Source organism: Oryctolagus cuniculus, chromosome 12 (genome assembly GCF_964237555.1).
Source record: "Oryctolagus cuniculus chromosome 12, mOryCun1.1, whole genome shotgun sequence".
Lineage (NCBI taxonomy): Eukaryota > Metazoa > Chordata > Mammalia > Lagomorpha > Leporidae > Oryctolagus > Oryctolagus cuniculus.
In genome coordinates this window covers 17052097-17076229 of record NC_091443.1, presented here as the reverse complement: position 1 = coordinate 17076229, position 24133 = coordinate 17052097, and the positions used below count along the sequence as shown (strand labels likewise).

The 24133-nt window shown below is 40.2% G+C and overlaps 1 protein-coding gene across 2 annotated transcripts in view; it reads left to right on the top strand.

Annotated features, from left to right (window-relative positions):
* The window catches only part of OCA2 (OCA2 melanosomal transmembrane protein), a 370248-nt gene that overhangs the window by 87105 nt on the left and 259010 nt on the right, over positions 1–24133 (top strand). For both annotated transcript variants that reach the window (XM_017348348.3, XM_008269748.4), the window contains exons 7-9: positions 2496–2656; positions 6222–6301; positions 9064–9217. In XM_017348348.3, coding sequence (XP_017203837.1) covers positions 2496–2656; positions 6222–6301; positions 9064–9217 — 395 coding nt within the window. The remainder of the gene's footprint in view (positions 1–2495; positions 2657–6221; positions 6302–9063; positions 9218–24133) is intronic.

The following is a 24133-nucleotide window of genomic DNA, read 5'->3' as shown; positions in this document are numbered from 1 at the left end:
CCAAATATCTGGGCATCCTGTAGTCCAGTCAAATCAACACAAACATTAGCTATCATAGGAGGTGAAGAGGAACTTGAATGACTCTCAAGGATGGGGGGATTTATTGCTGAAATTTGACTCAGAGATCAAGAATAAAACCAAGATCAAGGTCTAGTACAGAAGAGGGCTCCAAAAAGTTTTTCTAATGAGGGAATCCTTGCCAGGGGTTAACTGAGCTCAGTCTTTGAGGTTTCTGTAGCATCTTGAAGGACAAGCGTTTGAGGACTCTACAGCTTCGGTGTGAATGAAAGTGCCTTCCCAGGTTCTCCCAGACTTGTTCCATTCCTGGCAGCAGCACTCTCTCTGCTGGTCATTATTCCACTGGTGTATCTTTCCCCTCAGCATGCATGGGGCCTCCCAGATGGCTTCCTGCACTAGGGCAGCCTGCAGCGGAACAGAGGAGGTGGTCTACAGTGGTGATAAGTTGGAAAATTAGTATGACATAGTTCCTTTCTCTGAGGAGCTAGATCAGTTGAGGAGGAAAATCTAAACGAAAGTACAGCCTGGGGAGAGTAAACACTTTAATGAGAATATGCACAGTCATCAGAACACAGGAAGATGGAATAGAGTCTGCTGGAGTGGAGATGCAGGTGACAAGGAAAGACATAGGGATAGGATAGTGTGAATGAGATATTAGAAGAGAAGAGGGCTTCTCCAGGTGTGGGGAAGAGCACTTGAGGGACAGGCACCATTTTAGAAGAAGGTATTGAAATGTGCTAGGAACCTAGTGAATAGTTTAGTGTAACCAGAAAGTATCAAAGATGGATGAGAGAGTGGGGCTCCTATTTGCTGGGGTCTGGAAGTCACTTCTAACGCCAGAATATCAGGGCCTGCTTTGTACTCTAAGCATGCAATTAGTACCTGCAATGGTGAGAAAAAAAGGAAGGGTGGCTGTGTGTGCAGGCTGTGTCTCTTGGATTTTTGGTGCACTCTGTTTGAATGGTGAGTCACTGAGGTTTTAATTGTTACCTGGCTGTCTCCCCCTGAGAATAAACACCTTATTCTATATATTTCATTATGTTTATGCAATAGATGGTCTGGAAACCAATGATCTGGAAGGAGAAGCCTGCTGTTCTGATGGTAGCCTCTAGGTGGCGATGCTCTATCTCCTGCCGGTCTGCAAGGTCTTTGGAGCTCAAGCTGTTTAAAATTTTTTCTCCAGTCTGATTTGGGGAAAGACTAGGACAGGAATAATTGCAGGTGTTTCAGAAGCAATAAGGGCTCTTTGGGCCCTTTCTTAGTACGTTTTGCCTCACGTGTGACTTCCATTTTCCATTTGTTGTTTTTTGGAGGCTGAGTAGCAGCACAGATGTGTGGAGGGGCTAATCGACTGAGTGCTAGGGAAGGCTGCCCATTCTGGGTTCTCAGAGAGACAACATTCTGATCACACACTTTATCAGAATGTTTTTGTACTTTTTTGTGGGAAGAACAGAGCAATGAAAAGAGTTAACCACTCTTGGACCCCTCCCCAACACACAATGAAAATCCCTTAGGAACACTAGCAATGGTGAGGTTTTATCTCCTTCCTAAGTCTGCTCCATGAACCATCTGCTTTTAGGGATTTAAGGAAAGATAAAGGAATTGGTTATGGAATCATCCTCAAACCCGTGAGCTGCTGCTAGCAGACTGTTGAGACCTGATATAAAGCACAAACGGTTGTGACATTTATTTTTCCATTTACAACACTTTTGTCTTCTGGATCAAAGTGAATGGCCTAGCTATTGTGTAGAGTCCATGTCACTATTGTCCCCAGGACCTGGTAGCAGAGGTGGGAGGCTATGAGAGCCATCCCAGAGCAGAGAGCCTGGGCTTCTACATTTGTACAGCATGCATATGTTGGGATGTAGGAGACAAGGGGCATGAGCTGCCATAGGGGCATAAGTGCCATGGAAGGGCATTCTGCCGTAGGAGGAGCCTCTTTTCTTGATAGATCTTTCCTGAACAAGAATCTTTCACACACTTTGAAGGAATTGCTACCCTTTAACTACGGTGGATGTCACTGATTTTGCCAATTTCAGAGCTCATATTTTGAATTTCTTTGATGTGTATATTTTCATCTTACAAACAGGGCATCACTACCTTAGGATTGGGATGTGGATCAGTTCATTCATGCAAGCATACTGCCTACAGCTCACCCTGGATCCAGGAACTTGCGTAGGATTTTCATGATGGGTGCAAAAAAAATGGAATTAGAAACGATAATAGGACTGGGGAGACACCAGTTAGACCTTCAACTAGAGAATGCTAAGCATATTCAAATGACACAAAACCAACTGCATGTGTAGGAGTAAGAGGTTGAAGAGATAAGAAGTGGTCAGGGTCTTGGGGCAATTGGAAGAAATTCCCAAATGTGCATTTCTTTGTATGTTGTCCAAGGAGTGTCTGCATCTGGTGAGTGGCAGGCGGACATTGGGATTCTGCTCTTTGCTTTGTGCTTCACCTTGACACACCCCCAGCTCTGAACCTCAGCAGCCGTGCTGATTCCACGTTACTCCAGGTGGACCTGGCAGGGTCCCTGACAGCTGGCGGGCCAAGTCGTCCCGGGAGAGAAGAGCATGTCGTGGTAGAGGTGACCCAGACGGATGCTTCAGGTTCCAGGAGGCGGCGGCCACAGCAGGTTACGCTTATAAGTTATTTGAAAGGAATTGTAAAATTTCATTTCATCTATTATAAACTGAGTTTCCTCTTGAATGGATTTGATGGGAAGCCATCAGGCAGTGACACCATTATTAGTCAAGCCATTGACGCTTATCTTTTGCTTTGTCTTTGAAATTTTCTTATTCCCTTTTCTCTAAGTCATTTATAAAACTCTCAATATCTCAGTAGAAATAGGGTTGTTGATTCTTTATTCAGAACCATTTTGCTGGGCCATTGAGGTAAACTTTATATATTTGAAAGTAGTTGTTCTTTGCTGATAAAGCACAATTAAAGCCCGTGCCGCGGCTCAATAGGCTAATCCTCCGCCTAGCTACGCTGGCACCCCAGGGTTCTAGTCCCGGTCGGGGCTCTGGATTCTGTCCTGGTTGCCCCTCTTCCAGGCCAGCTCTCTGCTGTGGCCCGGGAGTGCAGTGGAGGATGGCCCAAGTGCTTGGGCCCTGCACCCCATGGGAGACCAGGATAAGCACCTGGCTTCTGCCTTCGGATTGGCGCGGTGCGCCGGCCGCAGCGCGTGGGCCGCAGCGGCCATTGGAGGGTGAACCAACGGCAAAGGAAGATCTGTCTCTCTGTCTCTCTCTCTCTCACTGTCTAACTCTGCCTGTAAAAAAAAAAAAAAAAAAAAAAAAAAAAAAGGCACAATTAAGTCTGGGCCTTGGAGCCAATGTTGTGGCACAGTGGGTAAAGCAGCCTCCTGCAGCACCGGCATCTCACAGGGGTACGAGTTCATGTCCTTTTCTTGATGAATCTTCTGATTCAGCTCCTTGCTAATGTGCCTGTGGAAAGCAGTGGAAGATGGCCCAATTGTTTGGGGCCCTGCAACCCATGTGGGAGACCCTGATGAAGCTCCTGGCTCCTGGCTTCTTCCTGGTCCAGTGCTGGCCATTGCTGGCCATTGTGGCCATCTGGGGAGTGAACCAGGGGATGAAAGATCTGTCTCTTTCTCTATGTGTCTCTCTGTCTCAATGTAACTCTGGCTTTCAAAATAAATAAGTAAACTATATATATATATATATATATATATATATATATATATATAAATAAATCTGGGCTTTCCCCATTGAATAGAAGACACACCACCAGCACAGTTCCCTTTGTGGGTGCTTGATAAGCCTGTGCTTAGGTTCCCTGAGCTTCTGCATCTATACTGATGGGCTCGTGGGCTCCTGTACTTAGTCTTGTCTCTGAGATCCAGAACCCTCAGCTCACAGCCTGTGAAGGCAGCCTGCACACTGCAAGGAGAGCCAGCAGTGATTGCCATGATAGCCTGGAGCCTAGAGGGGAAGGCGTGGCCCTTCTCCATGAAGCTTAACTATCCCCTGAATCCGGGCCTTGGTGACTCCAGTAGATTATAATGGTGACTTCTACATGGACATTATATGTCTAGTCTGTGGGTTTTCCCAGTGATAACCAATAGAAGAAAACCCTGCTTATGTGTGTGGCTGTGTCATCTAAAGTAGAGCATCTGATGAATTAACACATCTTGCTCATTTTCCTGTTGTGTAGAGAATGGTCCACAGAGCAGAGGTCTCATGATGAAAGAGGATGCGGTTTACTTGGCGATGGCCCATGCAACACCAGGGTCCTAAACTGGTTGCTCTGGCACAGTCTTAGCTTGTAAACTTGGTGCCTCTGTGTGATGTGCACAGCACACTGACAAGTTGGTAATGAACAAGGAGGGCACACTTCTGTCTGCTTTGTGTCTGTGAATCTTGTGTGGAAGAAGGAGGGAACTTAACAAAATCTTCAATCTTTATTTTATAATTAAAGAAATTTTTAATTGTCCATATTTATGTGGTACAGTATGATTAATTAGATACCTGTAATGAGCAAATTAGAGTAATTAGCATTTCCATTTCCTTAATCATTTATCATTTCTACATGTTGAGAAGCTTAGATTCTTCTAGTTATTTTGAAATATATAATAAATTGTTGGTTATAGCCCACCTATTTCACTATGGGACACTAGAACTCATTCCTCCTGTCTAGTTGCCTTCTCAGCACATACATTTATAACCTCAGATAAATGAGCTGGCCCGAGCTTCTCTACTCTGATGGGAAGGCCCTTTGTAATGTGTCGACACACCTAAAATGCCCACATACGAATCCATCTCCGGAAACACAAAGCACACAAGAGATCCTTACTAAATGATGTTTTGAATATACTCTTTAGAAACGCTGAAGTGTTTCAAGAGAACTGTTCTCTCATGCGTGTCTTCCTCCTCTGCTTCAACCTATTTCAGGGTTCTTATTTCCAATTTCCTTTGTGCCCTCCTCCTGTCTGCCAGGCTTGCTCTCTGCTCATGTCACCCTCTCCCACTCCTGCTGTACTCACTCCAGCTCCTCTCAACTGGTTCTTCTCCATTGCGCTGGCTTGGGGATAAGAACGTGAGGAGAAGATGAGGCTCCATCTTGGGGGCCCTCCCTTGAAGAAGCTTCTGTGACCCAAGGATGTGGAGAATTTTCTTGGAGTGCTTTTGTTTTCCCCCAGATTGCAAGTAGGAAGCAGTTCTAAGAAAACATTTCTTGTAAGTTGCCTTAGTGGGCTCAGAAGGCTATTTTAAGTCCCCAGTAATATGTAGTGATTGATTTTTTTTCACATAATCAATACAGTTGGCCTTTGGTATCCATGGGTTTTACATCCACAAATTCAACCAGCCACAGATAGAAATTATTAAAAAATTACAGAGCATGTATAGACATTTTCCTTATTATTCCCTAAACAATACAGTATAATAATGATTTACATAGAATTTACATTGTATTAAGTATTACAAATAATGATTCAAAGTAAATGGGAAGATATATATAGGCTATATGCAAATATTATGCCATTTAAAGATTATTTATATATTTATTTGAGAGAGAAAGAGTGAATTCTCTCCCACTGGTTCAGTTCCTGAATCCCTGCAATATCTGGGGCTGGACTGGGGCCAGAGCCTTGAGCCAGCATCATAATCCAGGTCTTACATGTGGGTGACAGGAACCCAGTTACTCGAGCCATTAGTAATTTGCTCCCCGGGGTCTGCGTTAGCCAGAAGCTGAGCTAGAATCAGGAACTGCAGCTGGGAAGTGAACCCAGGAACCCTAATGTGGGATGTGTGAATCTTAACAACTAGGGTAAATGTCTGCTCACTAATACATCATTTTATATAAGGAATGCATGTCTGCAGGTTTTGTTATACAAGGAGGGTCTGGAATCAATCCTGGTAGATTCCAAGAGTATTTACTTCTATCTGTATTTACTACTTATCTGTATTTTCTTCTATCTTTTCATAACTTTATATACTAATTTTATATTCATACTTTTGTATTCTTTTTTCCCCACTTAAAAAAAGCTCTTTGGAAGTTTCCAGTTCCATACCACCTGTACTTGCTCCTAATACTGGGGTTGTGCATGTCCATATCAAAGTTCACTGTTCATCTCTTTCTCTTTGTCCATTCTATAAAATACCTAAACTGAGTGACAACAACTCCCAGCTGACTTTTCAAGCAAAAAGTCTGACTTTATACTTTGTCTTTTACAGGTCATTCACAATTGGACAGTATTTTTAAATCCAGGAAGTGAACACTCCGTGGTGAGCAAGACCTTTGAGATTTTGAGCAGGTGGGTTCTCAGGCAGATTAGGTCTGGGGTAGATTCTCTGGACAAACCCACTGTCCAAGTCTGTTTTCTGTTGCTGTAACAGAATACCTGAGGCTAGGTGATTTATAAGGAACTGAGTTTATTTTGGATCACTGTTCTGGAGGCTGGAAAATCCAAAAGTGATGCTGACATCTGCTTGCCTTCTGAAGGCCCTCTTGTTACACTGGAGTGTGGCAGGGGGCACCAAGTGGCGAGACAGCAAGCCCGCTAGCCTAAGTCTCCCTTCTCTTCTTTTTTTTTATTTTTATTTTTTATTTTTGACAGGCAGAGTGGACAGTGAGAGAGAAAGGTCTTCCTTTGCCGTTGGTTCACCCTCCAATGGCCGCCATGGCTGGCACGCTGCGGCCGGCACACCGTGCTGGTCCGAATCCAGGAGCCAAGTGCTTCTCCTGGTCTCCCATGGGGTGCAGGGCCCAAGCACTTGGGCCATCCTCCACTGCCTTCCCTGGCCACAGCAGAGAGCTGGCCTGGAAGAGGGGCAACCAGGACAGAATCCGGCGCCCCGACGGGGACTAGAACCCGGTGTGCCGGCGCTGCAGGCGGAGGATCAGTCTATTGAGCCGCAGCACCGGCCTCCTTTCTCTTCTTATAAAGCCACTAATGCCAGCATGGGGACCAAGACTTGTGATTTCACCGAATCCTAAGTCCCTTTCAAATGCTTTACCTACAAATACTATTAACTATATGATTTGGGAGCTTGTTTCCAACACAGGAAATTTGTGGGATATATTCAAACACTAGAAGTCACCTAAAAACGTTTTAACTCATGGGACACCAAGCTTGTCACAAATAGTCCCAGGTCAGTTATGTGGCTTGACCAAAAACAAAAAACAAAAAAGAAAAAAAGAAAGAAAACAACAACAACAAAAACCTCATGTTGTGTAGACAGAGGAAACAAGGCCTGTGGGAGGATAGCAGGGTCGTCTGTGCCAAGACAGAAAAGGATTGTTTCAGAATCCAGCTGGAAGCCCATGATATATTTTAGCTGATGCTCTAATTTTCTTAATACTACAAAACAATATGATACAATAGGGAATTCTAGGAAGTTTAGGATTCCCCTCCCCTCTTTTAAAAGATTTATTATTTATTTGAAAGGCAGAGTTACAGAGAGTGGGAGAGGGAGAGAAGGAAGGAGGGAGGGAGGGAGGGAGGCAGGGAGGCAGGGAAGGAAGGAAGGAGGGAAGGAGGGAAGGAGGGAAGGAGGGAAGGAGGGAAGGAGGGAAGGAGGGAAGGAGGGAGAGAGGGAGAGGGAGAGGGAGAGGGAGAGGGAGAGAGAGAGAGAGAAACAGAGCTGGGGCTGGTTTAGCCCAAAGCCAGGAGCTTCATTCAGGTCTCTCATGTAGGTGACAGGGCCTCAGGTACTTGGGCCATCTTTCTGATGCTTTCCCAATAGCATTAGCAGGGAGCTGGATGGGAAGTGGAGCAGTGGGGACTCGAACTGGCACTCATATGGGACACCAGTGTCATAGGCAGTGGCTTAACACTCTGTACCACAATGACACTCTCACCCCTTTTTCGTAGACTAATGACTTTTACATATTCAGTCTGTTCTCATGGTTACCATTTTATCCCAGGCTGTCATAACAAAGTGTCTCAACCTGGATGACCTAAACATCAGACATGCATTTTATCATAGTTCTGGAACTTGGGAGTCTACGACCAAAGCATTGGCAGTGTTGGTTTCTCCAGATGGCCACCTCTTCCTTGTGACTTCTGGTCTCCTTCGAGTATGTCTGTGACTTAATCTCTTATAAGAATGTCAGTCTATTGGATTGAGTAGGAGTCACCCTAGTGATCTCATTTAATCTTTATTACCTCTTTAAGACCCTACCTCAAATGTACTCACATTCTGAGGTATTAGGGGTTAGGACTTCAACATATAATTTTTTTTTCAGTTAAGGGGGATGACACAATTCAGTCTGTGAAAACTGTGAAGTGACCTTTCAAAAAAGTGCTTCCAGGGCTGGCATTGTGGCGTAGTGGGGTAAGCCACTGCTTGCAGCACCTGCATCCCATATGGGTGCTGGTTCATGTCCTGGCTGCTCTCCTTCCAATCCAGCTTCTTGCTAATGTGACTGGGAAAGCAGTGGAGGATGGCAGAAGTATTTGTGCCCCTGCCACTCATGTGGAAGACCAAGATGAAACCCCTGGCTTCTGGCTCCTGGCTCCTGGCTTCGACCTGGCCTAATCCAAGCCATTGTGGCAATTTGGGGAGTGAATCAGTGGATGGAGGAGCTCTCTCTCTCTATGTGATTTTGACTTTCAAAATAAATAAATAAATCTCTTAAATAAAGCGCTTCTGTTTCAACATGCATCAGACTCTTGATTTTCAGGCTTCTTGTTTATGATGGTTTCTCCAACATCAGGGACTGAAGTTTAAAGAGTTGGCTTTGCAGGTAAAGCCATCTGGTATGTTGGTAAGGAGGAAGTGAGGAGACTAAAGGGTACAATCAACTGTGCTCTTTGTTAATTATTGGAGTGGCACCTGCAGGACCAGGCTTAGACACAAGCAGGCTGCATTCTGCATCCCATACCACTGACCTGTGCTCAGTGCTCTTTTGTCGATGACATCAGGCACTGATGAACAAATGAACAGATTCATCTGGACTCGGGTTATGGCCATGTCTGACTTGTGCTAGAAAGGACAGAGCAGAAGGGACGCTAACTGTTGATCGAGGATTTGTTTCCTTTGCCAGCTGTAAGGTCTTTGCTTCATTCTGCAGGGAGACGGTTTCCATCCACATTCGGGCCGCCCTGCAGCAGACCCAGGTGGTCCCTCTTTTGCTGGCTCATCAGTACCTCCGTGCAAGCGTGGAAGCACAAGTGACCATCGCTGCAGCCATCCTCGCGGGGGTCTATGGCCTGATTATATTTGAGGTAACGTTCGTGCCTGCTTCCTTTCATCTGTGCTCATCGTCAAGGTATTTTAACTTGTTAGATGCTCTGGATCAGTCCAGTCCACCACTTAATTGAGAATAAACGTTGGCAGGTCCATCACTATATGCTGAAAATAGAAGTGTACTGGATTTTTACTGAATCTTGGCTGTTGGCATATGCAGTGAGGAGTTTTGGGCAGACCAGTCAAACTGAACCTGAGAAAGTGGAACAGGCATGTGATTTTCTACCCTATTGCCACTGCTCACCCCAAGTGTGACTTTCAGGGATGGCAACAAGGAGATGAGCTTTGAACTCCTCTGAGACTCAAGGTCTTCTTCTCTATCATGGGAATGTTAATAACTCCCTTCCCGCTTCTTAGGATGCATGTGAAAGGGACACAGAAGCCCTTGGGCTATCAGTGGGAAAGAACCGACTTGCATTTATCAACTGGCTGATGAGAATTTCCACAAATGGTTTTATGCCTTGTCAACTTGTTGGGAAATTTTAAGTGTGGATGTACCTTCAGTAGTGTGGAGCAAAGTGCAAACACTTCCCAGGCCAGGCAGGGCCACTGTTAACTGAATGGTGAAACCAAAGTATACAGCAGCATGTTGGCAGAAGGGTTGGCTCTGTACTTTGAGCCTGGGAGGTCAGGAAAGGATATGACTCTGAAGAGGTGCTTCTTACTGAGGTTGGTCTAGGCATGAAAAATAACTTGGAGTTATCAAGGAAATAGCTGGCAGTAGGAATGGCCAGGAAAATTCCATAACCTTGGTTGTGGTTGTCCAGTCTGCTTGGTGCTTAGTTCCAGTAAGTTCAGGCCCCACTTATCTAACAAGTTTGGCTGTTGTATTGTTAATGTTTATTTTTATTCTAGAACAGCTTTATTCTCTATGTTCACTATCTAATTTCTTTTTAATCAATATTATCATTATTCTTGGGCTTCCAAGACCACCTAGACACTCTGTGATTAGCTAGCAAGACTCAGACTCACAGACAGCTGACTCTGGGCTATGCACTATTACTGTGAACAACAGTGGAGATCTGCTGACTCTTTAGGAATCTAGGAGCAGGTTTCTGAAAGGGCTCCTGTCTCATACAGGACACACCCCTCCTTCCAGCAACAAAGGATGTGACGTGTGTGCAGGGTTTCTTCCCAGGGGTTCCTTCTTGAGACTCAGAGATTTTGTTAGGGCTTGTCATAAGACTCTCAGAAAGAAAGCAGGTATTTCTGTAAATCACATTTTACAGTGTAGGCGTTGCTAGTACAGCAGAATACTCTGGCCCAGTCCAACAAAACAACCTTATCAGTTGTTACATCCTTAAAGCTGAGTACCCAGAAGTCAACCAAAGGCCATTTCCAGGGCAGGCCCTTCCAAAGATGGCATTCTCTTCTTTTTCCTTGCACCACCAGCTAGTTGAAAACCACTGCTCTGTTGTTCTGTGGAGTATTCATCCTACAGCCTGAAGGGGTTCTTCATGGGAATAATTTATTACTCTATCCCCTTCAGGCTACAATCTGAAACCTTCAGGTTCAATTTTGGGCTTACATACTTTGCAGGTGTACAGGGGTGTGGCTCACATCAAGGACGAGGGGCATGTGTCTGGACGTCACATCTACTTTAGTGTTGCTGGGGATGCTCGGTGAGTTGAGGAGGTGACCATCAGTTTGTTTGTTGTCAAGCTCTCTGTCACTTTTCTCCTAAAGGTTTTGATATCCACCAGGAACCGTCACTTAACTCCTTATTTCATTAGCATTTACAGTGAACTCATTCCTTCTGTGTTTGTAAATGAGTTATTCTGTATTGAAGAACTTTCTCCCATCTAATTTTGTTAATGTGAAACTGTTTATGATGAAAGTTATTTTTCTTTAATTATCAATTTTATGGTTGGCAGTTGTTGCCTTATCAACTTTCAGTGATGTCTACTTATTTTATTTATTTTCTCTTTCATTTTTTTCCCCTGAATATCATGTTGAAATTAAGGATTTATTATAATCCACTTTAACCAATTGCATATTTTCTAGTTAAAAATATAATGCCATGCCAACTTTTAAAATATTTTTCTTTTGAATTGATACATAGAAATTATATACATTTGTGATGCACAATGTGATAATTCAGTACATGTATATAATGTGTAGTGATCATATCAGAGTAGTTAGTATTTATAGATCCTTAACATTTATTTTGTGGGCTTTCAAACTCTCCTGTCTTTAGTTCTTCATAAAATGCATAAGTGATTGTTGTAAACTGTAGTTATCCTATTGTGTTGTAGAATACTAGAACTTATTCCTCCCATCTTACTGCACAATGGTCCTTCAAAAAGTTTGTGGAAAAGTGGCATTAAAAGATAAGTCTATTTTAGTGCAAAAAACTTTGGAAATCCAACTGCAGGTTTTTCATCATACACATTTGCATGAACTCTTCAGCAACTTGTTGTATCATCTGATGGATAACAAAGTTTGTGTGAAAAAATAAATTTTGGAAACTTATTTCACCTTCCCTCTATTTCTGTTCCCCACGACCCTTCCTAGCCTCCGGTAGTTACTGTTCTACTCTCTTGTTCTTTCAGGTCAACTTTTTAAACTTGCACACATGAGTGAGAACATGTAGTAATTGTTTTTTTGCAGTGTCTAGCTTAGTTCACTCAACATAATGCTCTCCATTCACATTCATTTTAGTACAAATGACAAGATTTCATTTTTTTAATGGCTGCCCAGAGTTCTTTGTGTGTATATATGTATGCCACATTGTCTTTACCCATTCATTTGCTGCTGACAGACTCTTCTATTGGTTCCTCTTTCTGGCTATTGTGAATCATGTTGTAATAAATATGGAAATGCAGGTATATCATTGATAATCTGATTTCATTTCCTTTGGCTATAAATCCAGAAGTGGGATGGCTGGGTCATATGGTATATTTATATTTATATTTAAAATTTATAGACAGAAAAAGGGAGAGACAGAGAGGTCTTCAATCTGCTGATTCACTCCCCAAAATGGCTGCAATGGCCAGAGCTGGGCTGATCCGAAGCCAGGAACCAGGAGCTTCTTCCGGGTCTCCCATGTGAGCGTAGGGGCCCAAATCCTTGGGCCATTTTCAACTGCTTTCCCAGGCCACTGCAGAAAGCTGAGTTGAAGAGTAGTGGCCGGGATACAAACTGGCACCCATTTGGGAAGCTGGTACCACAGTTGGTGGCTTTACCTGCTACACCACAGTGCTGGCCCCAAGACATATTTTTATTTTATTTTTGTTTTGAGGAATATCCACACTATTTACTATAATATCTATAATAAATTACATTCCTACCAACAGTTTGTAAGGGTTTTCTTTTCCCTATATCCTTCCCAACATTTTTTTTTCTGCTTTTTTGATGATAACCATTTAAAATGGAATGAGATATTGCATTATGGTTTGGATTTGCATTTCCTGATGACTAGTGATATTGAATATTTGTTTCATAAACTTATTAAATTCCAATTTATTTTTGAAAAGGCTTCTCTGTTATTCTAGGGTTGGTTTACCTCATTCATATAAATATATAACCTATGAAAGTTACAAAGTTTATACAGATTTATAAATCTTTCATTAATTAGTAGCCATTCTTAATAGCCATTCAGAAAAGAAAATCTGTCGCTCTCTCCCAAGAGCCACCCCAGATTTTAAAATCTGTAAGGATTTCCTACATGGACAGCTTCTATTGTAGAAACAAGAAACAAAATGGCAGAATAAAACAAAATGAACTACACACAGAAGGTTGCAGATCCCAGGGCAGGCCTTGACTGGCATGCAGCCTTGGTTGGGGCAGGCCCTGCTGTGTGAAACTTGGCAGCCAGAGACCTCCCAGGGCTGCTTTCCCAGGCAGCTCATCCAGTTCCTGGAAATCCTTCCTCTCCAGCTTTTCTCAGACTGTGCTCTGTACTATGTATTAGTCACCCAAGGCCCTGCTGTCAAAACTGCCACATCCATGAGACAGATGTTCAGCCATTTTACTGGTGTGCAGTATATTCTCATAGTGATGTCAATTTATATTTTTCTACTGATGATAATGTGGACATATTTTAAATTATTTATTTACCATTAGTGAGATGTCTGTACTGGATGTTTGCTTATTTCTAATTGAATTGTTTGGTTTTGTGCTGTTGAGTTTTGAGTGTTCTTTGTATAGTCCAGATCTAAAGGCTTTGTTGGATATGTGGTTTCCAAGTATTTTCTCTCAGTTTAGTTTATAAGTTTTTCTTTTTATAGATCATGTTATGGGTATCAAGTCTAAGAAGTGATTGCTTAGTTCTACGTACTAAAGACTTTTTTCCAAAAATCACATACTTTTGCTTCTTATATTGAAGTCCAAGTTTAGTTTGAGCTAGTTTTTTAGTTGTGTGGGGTTTAGATGCAGGCTCATTTTTAAACTTGCCGATGTTCAATTGTTGCAGTGCCACTTACTGAAAGGCTGCCTTGCCTTCATTGAATTGCTTTCATTCCTTTGTTATAATTGAGCATTTTTGTGGGATATATTTGAGGTTCTCTATTCTGTTTCATTGCTTATGTGTCTAGCCCTCTTTCAAGACTGCCCTATCTTGATCACTGCAAGTATATTGTAAGTCTTGATACTGGGAAGAGTAATTCCTCTTAGTTTTTCTAAAATTGTTTGGCTATTATTTGATCTATTCACATATACATTTTAGAATGGCTTTACAGATCCTGAATATGGTCTGTCTCTTCATTTATTTTTAGTCTTCTTTGATTTTTAAAAATTTTTATTAATTTTAAGAGAACTGACTTCATGTATTTCACAGGTACAATTCTAAGAATATAACCATACTTCCCTCCCTCCATTTCTTTCTCTCTTAATCCCTCTCCTTCTTCCTTTCTTCTTTCTTGATTTTTTACAAAAACAATTTCAATCCACTCTATGACTATAAGCTAATGTACCACAAACCATATATTTAACAAGTAAAACGTAGAAAGATGGCAGTTTCACAGGAATATAAACAAGGGCTAAAAACAGCAATCACATTACAAGATGTCCATTTCATTCTAATTAATTTTTTGGAATTCTATATTAACTACCAAATATCAGAGAAAATATGATATTTATCTTTTTGGGACTGGCTTATTTCACTAAGCATAATGGTCTCCAGTTGAATTTATTGTGTTGTAATTATGAGATTTATTCTTTTTTATGGCTGAGTAGTATTCCATAGTATATGTATACCACTTTTTTTTTTAATCCAGCCATCAGCTGATGGCCATCTGGATTGATTCCATATCTTACTGTGAATTAAGCTACAATAAATATGGGAATGCAGATAACTCTTTCATATGCGGATTTCATTTCCTTTGGGTAAATTCCCAGGAGTGGGATGCTGGGTTATATGGTAGATCTTTCGGCTTTCTGAGGTATCTATATATTCCATTCCATAATGACTATACTAGTCCCATTTCCACCACCAGTGGAATAGGATACTGTTTCTCCACATCCTCTCCAGCATTTATTTTTTTGTTGATTTCTGTATGAGAGCCATTCTACTTGGGGTGAGGTGAAACCTGGTTGTGGTTTTGATTTGCGTTTCCTTGATGGTTAGTGATCTTGAGCATTTTTTCATTTATCTGTTGGCCATTTGTGTTTCATCTTTTGAAAAATGCCAGTTTAAGTCCTTTGTTCATTACTTAACTGAATTGTTTGCTTTGTTGTTGTTTAGATTCTGTGTTCTTTATAGATCTGGGCAGTCATTGTGGGTGGCTCAGTAGGCTCAGGGATCCCTGATTGCCTGTGGAGGTCATTGCTGCAGGATCCATGCTCACACTCAGGACTGCATGGATCCTTTGTGTGGTTTCTTGTAACAATGCAGATAAATATTGCACCCACTGTGGCTAGCGCCCTGACATTGGACGCCATGAGGAGAGGAGGTAAGTGAGAATCTACACCAACAGAGATGATCAAGACACCCCTCTGATAAAAAAAAATAGGAGAATTACCATACCCAACTTGGGTGTCACCTTGGACACTCCCCTAACCCTGGAACACTGAGCAGGGCTCCCTGGCTACACCCAGTACACACCCAGCACACATCTGGTTATTTACTGAAAGAGCTGACACTCCACTAAGCCACAGGGGCATGGTCCAAAGATAAAAACCATCACAGGGAAAAAACACCCAACAAGTATCTCCACAGATGTCTGAAAATAAATGCAAAAAAATCAAGAGTAAGGAAGACAACATGCAAAAAATCAAGAGTAAGGAAGATAACATGACACATCCAAAGGAATGCGATAACACTTCAATATTAGAATGTGAATTTGAAGATATTGATGAAATTCTAGAAACAGAATTCAAAATATTACTTGTGGGGTAACTCAGAAGTAACCAGAAGCAAATTCATGAATTAAAGAAATCCATACAGGACATGAATGAAACATTTTCCATGGTACTGAGATTTTAAAGAAAATCAAAATGAAATATTGGAAATGAAGAATTCAATAGATCAAATAAAAAATGTGGTGGATGGCTGAACAATAGACTCAGTGAGGCAGAAGAAAGAATATTCGAGTTAGAAGACAAATCTCTTAAAATTTTAAAATCAAACCAAAAAAAAAGGAGAAAAATAAGAAATTAGAAAAAAACAGTGTTGGAGGTATATGGGATAGTATTAAATGACCCAACATATAGGTCTTAGGAGTTCCTGAAGGTGTGAAAAAAGAAAATGGATTAGAAGGCTTTTTTAGTGAAATAATTACAGAAAACTTCCCTGACTTGGAGTAAGAAAGGGACATCCAAGTACAGGAGGCACATAGAACTCCTAACAGACATTACCAGAAAAGATCTTCACCATGACACACTGTAGTTAAACTCCACAGTAAAACATAAAGAAAAGATTCTAAAATGTGCACAAGAGAAACGCCAGATTACTTTCAGAGGATCTCTAGTTGGACTCACAGCTAACCTTTCATCAGAAACCCTATAGGTTAGAAGAGAATGGTGAGATAAATTCCAAGCCTTAAGAGAAATAAACTGTCAATATTGTACCCTGCAAAGCTCTCATTTATGAATGAAGATGAAATAGAGACCTTCCATGATAAACAGAAATTGAAAGAATTTGACACTACTCATCTTTCCAATAAACACGACTGGATGGCTTCACTGCTGAATTCTATCAGACATTTAAAGAACTAACTCTAATTCTTCTCAAGCTGTGCAAAATAATTGAAAGGGAGAGAATCCTCTCAAACTCCTTCTAAGAAGCCTGTAACACCTTAATTACTAAAGCAGAAAAAATAATACAACAGAGAAAGAGAACTATAGACCAGTTTCTCTTATGAACATAGACACAAAAATTCTCAACAAAATGCTAGCCAATCAAATACAACAAAGCATCAGGAAGATCATTCACTGGACCATGTGGGATATATCCCTGGTATGCAAGGTTGCTTCAACATCATCAAATCAATAAATGTGACATATCACATTGACATACTGAAGAAAAAGCTATACAATTATCTCAATAGATGCAGAGGAAGCATTTGACAATATACAGCATCCTTTCATAATGAAGAACTTAAGCAAATTGTGTATAGATGAAAAAATCCTCAATGCAATCAGGGCAATTTATGACAATCCCATGGCCAGCATCTTATTGAATGGAGAAAAGTTGGAAGAATTCACGTTAAGATCTGGAACCTGAGAAGATGTCCACTTCACCATTGCTATTCAATATACTCCTGGAAGTTTTGGCCAGAGCTATTAGGAAAGAAAGAGAAACCAAAGGATACAAATTGGGAAAGAGGAAGTCAAACTATTCCTATTGCAGAAGACATGATTCTATATATAGGGTATCCAAAAGACTCCACTATGAAACTACTGGGGCCGGTGCTGAGGCTCAATAGGCTAATCCTCCGCCTTGCAGTGCCAGCACACCGGGTTCTAGTCCTGGTTGGGGCACCGGATTCTGTCCCACTTGCCCCTCTTCCAGGCCAGCTCTCTGCTGTGTCCCAGGAGTGCAGTGGAGGATGGCCCAGGTCCTTGGGCCCTGCACCCCAGGGGAGACCAGGAGAAGCACCCGGCTCCTGCCTTTGGATCAGCGCAGTGCACTGGCCATGGTGGCCATTGGAGGGTGAACCAATGGCTATTGGAGGGTGAACCTTTATCTCTGTTTCTCTCTCTCATTGTTCACTCTGGCTGTCAAAAATAAAAAAATAAAAAAAAGAAACTACTGGAACTCAAAGAAGAGTTTGGTAAATTGGCAAGATATAAAATCAACACACAAAAATCAATAATCTTCTTATATACAGACAATGCCATGGCTGAGAAAAAACTTCTAAGATCAATTCCATTTGCAATAGCTACAAAAAGTATCAAATACTTTGGAATAAATTTAACCAAGGACACCAAAGATCTCCATGATGCAAATTACAAAACATTAAAATAGATGAAAAAACAAAAAAGGAAAAATCTTCTATATTCATGGATTGGAAGAATCAATATCATCAAAATGTGCATACTACCAAAAATGATTTTCAGATTCAATGCAATACCAACCAAAATACCAAAGACATTCTTCTCAGATTTAGAAAAAATTATGCTAAAATTCATATGGAAACACAGAAGACCCAGAATAGATAAAGCTTTTTTATACAACAAAAACAAAGCCAGAGGGATCACAATACCAGATTTCAAGACTTACTACAGGGCAGTTATAATCAAAACATCTTGGTACTGGTGAGAACAGATAGGTAAACCAAAGAAACAGAAATCAATCCATGCATATACAACCAACTTATCTTTGACAAAGAAGCTAAAGTCAGTCCCTGGAGCAAGGACAAATGGTGCTGGGAAAACTGGATCTCCAAGTGCAGAAATATGAAGCAAGACCCATATCTTACATGCTACATAAAATCCACTCATAATGGTGCAAAGACATAAGTATACAACTCCATATCATCAAATTATTAGAGAACACTGGGGAAACCCTGCAAGACACAGGCACAGGCAAAGAGTTCTTGGAAAAGACCCCAGAAGCACAAGGAATCAAAGCCAGAATTGACAAATGGGATTACACAAAATTGGGAAGCTTCTCACTGCAAAAGAAACACTAAGCTAAGTGAAGAGGCAACTGACAGTGAGAGAAAATATTTTCAAACTATGAAACTGATAAAGGATTAATATCCAGAATCTATAAAGAGCTCAGTAGACTCAATAGCAACAAAACAAACAATCAAGGTAAGAAATGAGCAAAAGACTCAAACAGGCATTTTTCAAAGAGGAAATCCAAATGGGCTATAGATATATGAAAAAATGCTCAGGATCACTAGCCATCAGGGAATTCCAAATCAAAACCACAGTGATGTTTCACCTCACCCAATTAGAATGGCTTTCATACAGAAAGAAACAGAGAACAAATGCTGTTAAGGATGTGGGGAAAAAGGCACCCTAATCCAACCTTGGGAACGTAAACTGGTCCAACCACTGTGGAAGACACTATGGAGATATCTCAGAAATCTGAATATAGACCTACCATATGACCAGCCATCCCACTCTTGGGATTTTACTCAAATGAAATGAAATCAGCAATATGAAAGAGTTATCTGTACTACTATGTTTATTGCAGCTCAATTCAGGATAGCTGAGATGTGGAATCAACCAAGTTGTCTACTAATTGAACTGGATAAAGAAATTATGGGATATGTATACCATAGAATACTACACAGCAGTAAAATAAAAAGAAATTATGCCATTTGCAACAAAATAGATGTAACTGGAAAACATTATACTTAGTGAAATAAGCCAGTCTCCAAAGGACTGATCTGTGGTAGCTAATAGAACACTCAAAAGGTAACTTATAGAAATGAAATAGACACTTTGAAATTTGGTGACTTTAAACAGCCCTTGTCTCAGCTGTTGAGGAACAGTTTTTTTTCATAGTATCTGTTGAACTCTTTACTTAGTATAGATTTAATCCTATTGGTATAAAGTTAATTGAAAATAGATCTTAGTAAAAAAAAGGATGGGAATAGGAGAGAGAGGAGGAAGAAGGGTGGGAGTGCTGGCAGGAGGGTGGGAGGGTGGGATGAGTCACAGTTTTCCTAAAGTTGTAATTATGAAATGCATGAAGTTTGTGTACTTTAAATAAAATGTTTCTAGGTTAAAAAAGTAAAAAGATTATAACAGACTTTTATACCTTTTTTAAAAATTTTATTTAAGTTTATACAAGGTCATGTATTTCATATATACAGATTTAGGAACACAGTGATACTTCCTACCTTATCCTCCCTCCCTCTCATGCTCGAACTCTTCTTCCTCTGCCTTCTCCTATTCCTACTCTTAATTTTTGCAAAGATTTATTTTCAGTTTACTTTATACTCATAAGGTAATGCTTCACTAAGTAAAGAGTTCAAGAAATAATATGAGGAAAAAAAACCACTGTTCCTCAACAGTAGAGACAAAGGTTGTAATAATCATTGAATCACAAAATGTCCATTTCACTCCAATGCATTACATTTTAGGTACTCTATTAGTTACGCAAGATCAGGGAAACATGATTTCTGTCTTTTTGGGACTAGCTTATTTCACTAAGTATAACAGTTTCCAGTTGAATAAATTTTGTTATGAAAGCATTTCCGCTTTTTTTTAACTGCTGAGTAGAACTCCATAGTGTATATATACTATAATTTCTTTATCTAGTCATCAGTTGATAAACATCTGGGTTGATTCCATATCTTAAGTATTTTGAATTGAGCTGCTGTAAACATGGTGGTATAGATAACTCTTTAATATGGTGATTTCCTTTGGTTTGGATAAATTCTGAGTAGTGGGATTGCTGGGTCATATGATAGGTATATATTCAGGTTTCTGAGGTATCACCATAGTGCCTTCCATGGTGACTGCATCAGTTTACATTCCCACCAACAGTGGGTTATGGTGCCTTTCCCCCTACATCCTTGCCAGCATTTATTGTTTGTTGCTTTCTGTGTGAAATCCATTTAACTGGTATGAGGTGAAACCTGGTTGTGGTTTTGATTTACATTTCCCTGATATCTAGTCCTAAGCATTTTTTAAGTGTCTGTTGGCCATTTGAATTTCCTCTCTTAAGAAATGCCTATTCAGTCTTCTGCCCGTTTATTATTGGATTGTTTGTTTTGTTGTTGAATTTATTGTGCTCCTTATAGTGCTTTTATAGAGCTCTTTATCAGTTGCATAGTTTGAAAATCTTTTTCCCATTCTGTTGGTTGATGTTTACTTTGCTGAGTGTTTCTTTTTGCAATGCAGAAGCTTCTCATCTTGTTGTAATCCCATTTGTGAATTTTGGCTTTGATTATCTGTGCTTCTGGTGCCTTTTCCAAGAAGTCTTGGCCTATGCCAACATCTTGCAGGGTTTCCATAATGTTCCTTAGTAATTTGGTGGTATTAAGTTGTAGATTTATGTCTTTGATCTATTTGGATTAGATTTTTTTGGTACAAGTTGTAAGGGGTGTTTCTTCATACTTCTGCATTTGGAGATACAGCACCATTTGTTGAAGAGACTGTCCTTGATCAAGGGATTGATTTTAGCTCCTTTGTCAAATATAAGATGGTTATAAATTCATGGATTGATTTCTGAAGATTCTATTCTGTTACATTTTTCTGTTTTTTCAACTTTTATTTAATAAATGTAAATTTCCAAAGCATAACTTTTGGATTACAGCAGCTTTTCCCCCCATAACCTCCCTCCCACCCACAACCATCCCATCTCTCACTCCCTCTCCCATCCCATTCTTCATCAAGATTCACTTTCAATTATCTTTATATACAGAAGATCAACTTAGTATATACTAAGTAAAGATTTCAACAGACTGCACCCACACAGACACAAAAGTATAAAGTACTGTTTGAGTAGTAGTTTTACTGTTAATTTGCATAGTACAACACATTAAGGACAGAGATCCTACATGGGGAGCAAATGCACAGTGACTCCCGTTGTTGATTTAACAATTGACACTCTTATTTATGATGTCAGTAATCACCCGAGGCTCTTGTCATGAGCTGCGAAGGCTATGGAAGCCTCTTGAGTTCACAAACTCCGACCTTATTTAGACAAGGTCATAGTCAAAGTGGAAGTTCTCTCCTCCCTTCAGAAAAAGGTACCTCCTTTTTGATGGCCTGTTCTTTCCACTGGGATCTCACTCACAGAGATCTTTCATTTAGGTCATTTTTCTTGCCACAGTGTCTTGGGTTTCCATGCCTGAGAAACTCTCATGGGCTTTTTAGCCAGATCTGAATGCCTTAAAGGCTGATTCTGAGGCCAGAGTACTGTTTAGGACATCTGCTATTCTGAGTCTGCTGTGTATCCTGCTTCCCATGTTGGATCATTCTCTCCTTTGTAATTCTCTCAGTTATTCTTAGCAGACACTAGTCTTATTTATGTGATCCCTTTGACACTTAATCCTATCATTATGATAAATTATGAACTGAAACTGATCACTTTGAAAAGTGAGATGGCATTGGTACATGCCACCTTGATGGGATTGAATTGAAATCCCCTGGCACATTTCTAGCTCTACCATTAGAGGTAAGTCCGAGTGAGCATGTGCTGAACTATTGATCTCCTCCATCTATTATTCCCACTCTTTTATAAATTTATTTGCCAAGTAGAGTTATAGATAGTGAGAGAGAGAGAGAGAGACAGAGAGAAAGGTCTTTCTTCCATTGGTTCACTCCCCAAATGGCTGCCATGGCCGGTGCTGCACCAATCCAAAGCCAGGAGCCAGGTGTTTCCTCCTGGTCTCCCATGTGGGTGTAGGGGCCCAAGCACTTGGGCCATCCTCTACTGCCCTCCTGGGCCACAGCAGAGATCTAGACTGGAAGAGGAGCAACTGGGACTAGAACCCAGTGCTCATATGGGATGCTGGTGTCGCAGGTGGAGGATTAACCAAGTGAGCCTTAGCGCTGGTCCCAAATCCCACTCTTATATTTAACAGGGGTCACTCTTTAGTTAAATTTAAATTCTGTTACATTTTTCTACATGTCTGTTTTTAAGGCAGTGCCAAGTTGTTTGGATTATAACTGCCCTATAGTAGTCTGAAATCTGGTATTGTGGTATCTCTGGCTTTGTTTTTATTGTATAAGATTGTTTTATCTATTTGGGGTCTTGTGTTTCTAAATTAATTTTAGCATATTTTTTTTCTAGATCTGCAAAGAATGTCTTTGATATTTTGAGTGATATAGCATTGAATCTGTTAACTGCTCTGGGTAGTATGTACTTTTTGATGATATTGATTCTTCCAATCCATGAACATGGAAGATTTTCCCATTTTCTTGTCTTCTTCTATTTCTTTCATTAATGTTTTGTTATACCTTCTTTTCTAATGTGCGTATATATTACTATGATTTCACTTGTCAACACTGTTTTTGGGGTATTCTACAAATTTTGATATGTTGTATTTTAAGTTTCATTTAGTTCTTCCTACATTATTATTTCTCTTGAGGATTCTTATTCAATACATATACTTAGTAATGTGTTTTTTGGTATACAACTGCTAGAAATTTTTCCACTGACTTGCTTTTTTTTTCCATCCTGACTGCTTATTCCCATCCGTTGAGGTACATGACCCTTTATCCAAAGTACCAGATCATTTTGTTCTCTCATGTTTTGGTTTTCTCTGCTTCAATTCTCTACTGTAAGTCTCTACTGCAAGGGTCTGCCCTCCTGAACCTGCCTGAAAAAATTGCTGCCAACTTTGAAGACATTTTTTGGAAGTTTTTCCAATTTCTTCTTTTTTTAAACTTTTATTTAATAAATACAAATTTCCAAAGTACAGCTTATGGATTACAATGGCTCCCCCCCGACCCTTAACTTCCCTCCCACCCGCAACCATCCCATCTCCTGCTCCCCTGTCTGGTACTATATCTCAGTGTGAATGCTTCCAATTTTTCCCCATATAATATGATACAGGCCTTGGGTTTGTCATAAATTGCCTTTATTGTGTTGAGGCATGTTCCTTCTAAACCCAATTTGCTTAGGGTTTTCATCATGTATTGTTTTTTGTCAAATGCTTTCTCTGCATCTATTGAAATAATCATATAGTTTTGTTAAGCAGTTTGTTAATGTAATATATCACATAGATTGATTTGCAATTGTTGAACCATCCCTACATTCCAGGGATAAATTCCACTTGGTTTGGGTGAATGATCTTTCTGATGTGTTTTTGGATTCCATTGGCCAGAATTTTGTTGAGGATTTTTGCACCTTTGTTCATCAGGGAAATTGGTCTGTGGCCTTCTTTCTCTGTTGCATCTTTTCAAGATTTAGGAAATAAGATGATGCTGGCTTCATAGAAAGAATTTGAAAGGATTGCCTCCCTTTCAATTGCTTTGAATAATTTGAGAAGAAATGGAGTTAGTTCTTCTTTAAATGTCTGATAGAATTCAGTAGTGAAGCCATCCGGTCCAGGACTTTTCTTTTTTGTGAGGGTCTTTATTACTGATTCAATTTCTGATTTGGTTATGGGTCTGTTTAGGTTTTCTATTTCTTCATGGCTCAATTTAGGTAGGTTGTATGTGTCCAGGAATCTATCCATTTCTTCTAGGTTTCCTGATTTGTTAGCATACTGCTCTTTTAAGTAATTTCTGATAATTCTTATTATGTAAGTGGTGTCTGTTGTTACATTTCCTTTTTTACTTCTAATTTTATTGTTTTGGGTCTTCTCTCTCCTTTTTTTGGCTAGTTGGGCCTATGTTGTATAAGTTTTGTTTATTTTTTCAAAAAACCAGCTATTCATTTTGCTGATCTTTTGTATTTTTTTGTTTCAATTTTATTGATTTCTTCTCTAATTTTAATTAATTATTTTCTTCTACTAGTTTTGAGTTTAGTTTGCTGTTGTTTTTCTAGATCCTTGAGGTTCATAGATGATTCATTTATTTGGTGTCTTTCCAGTTTCTTG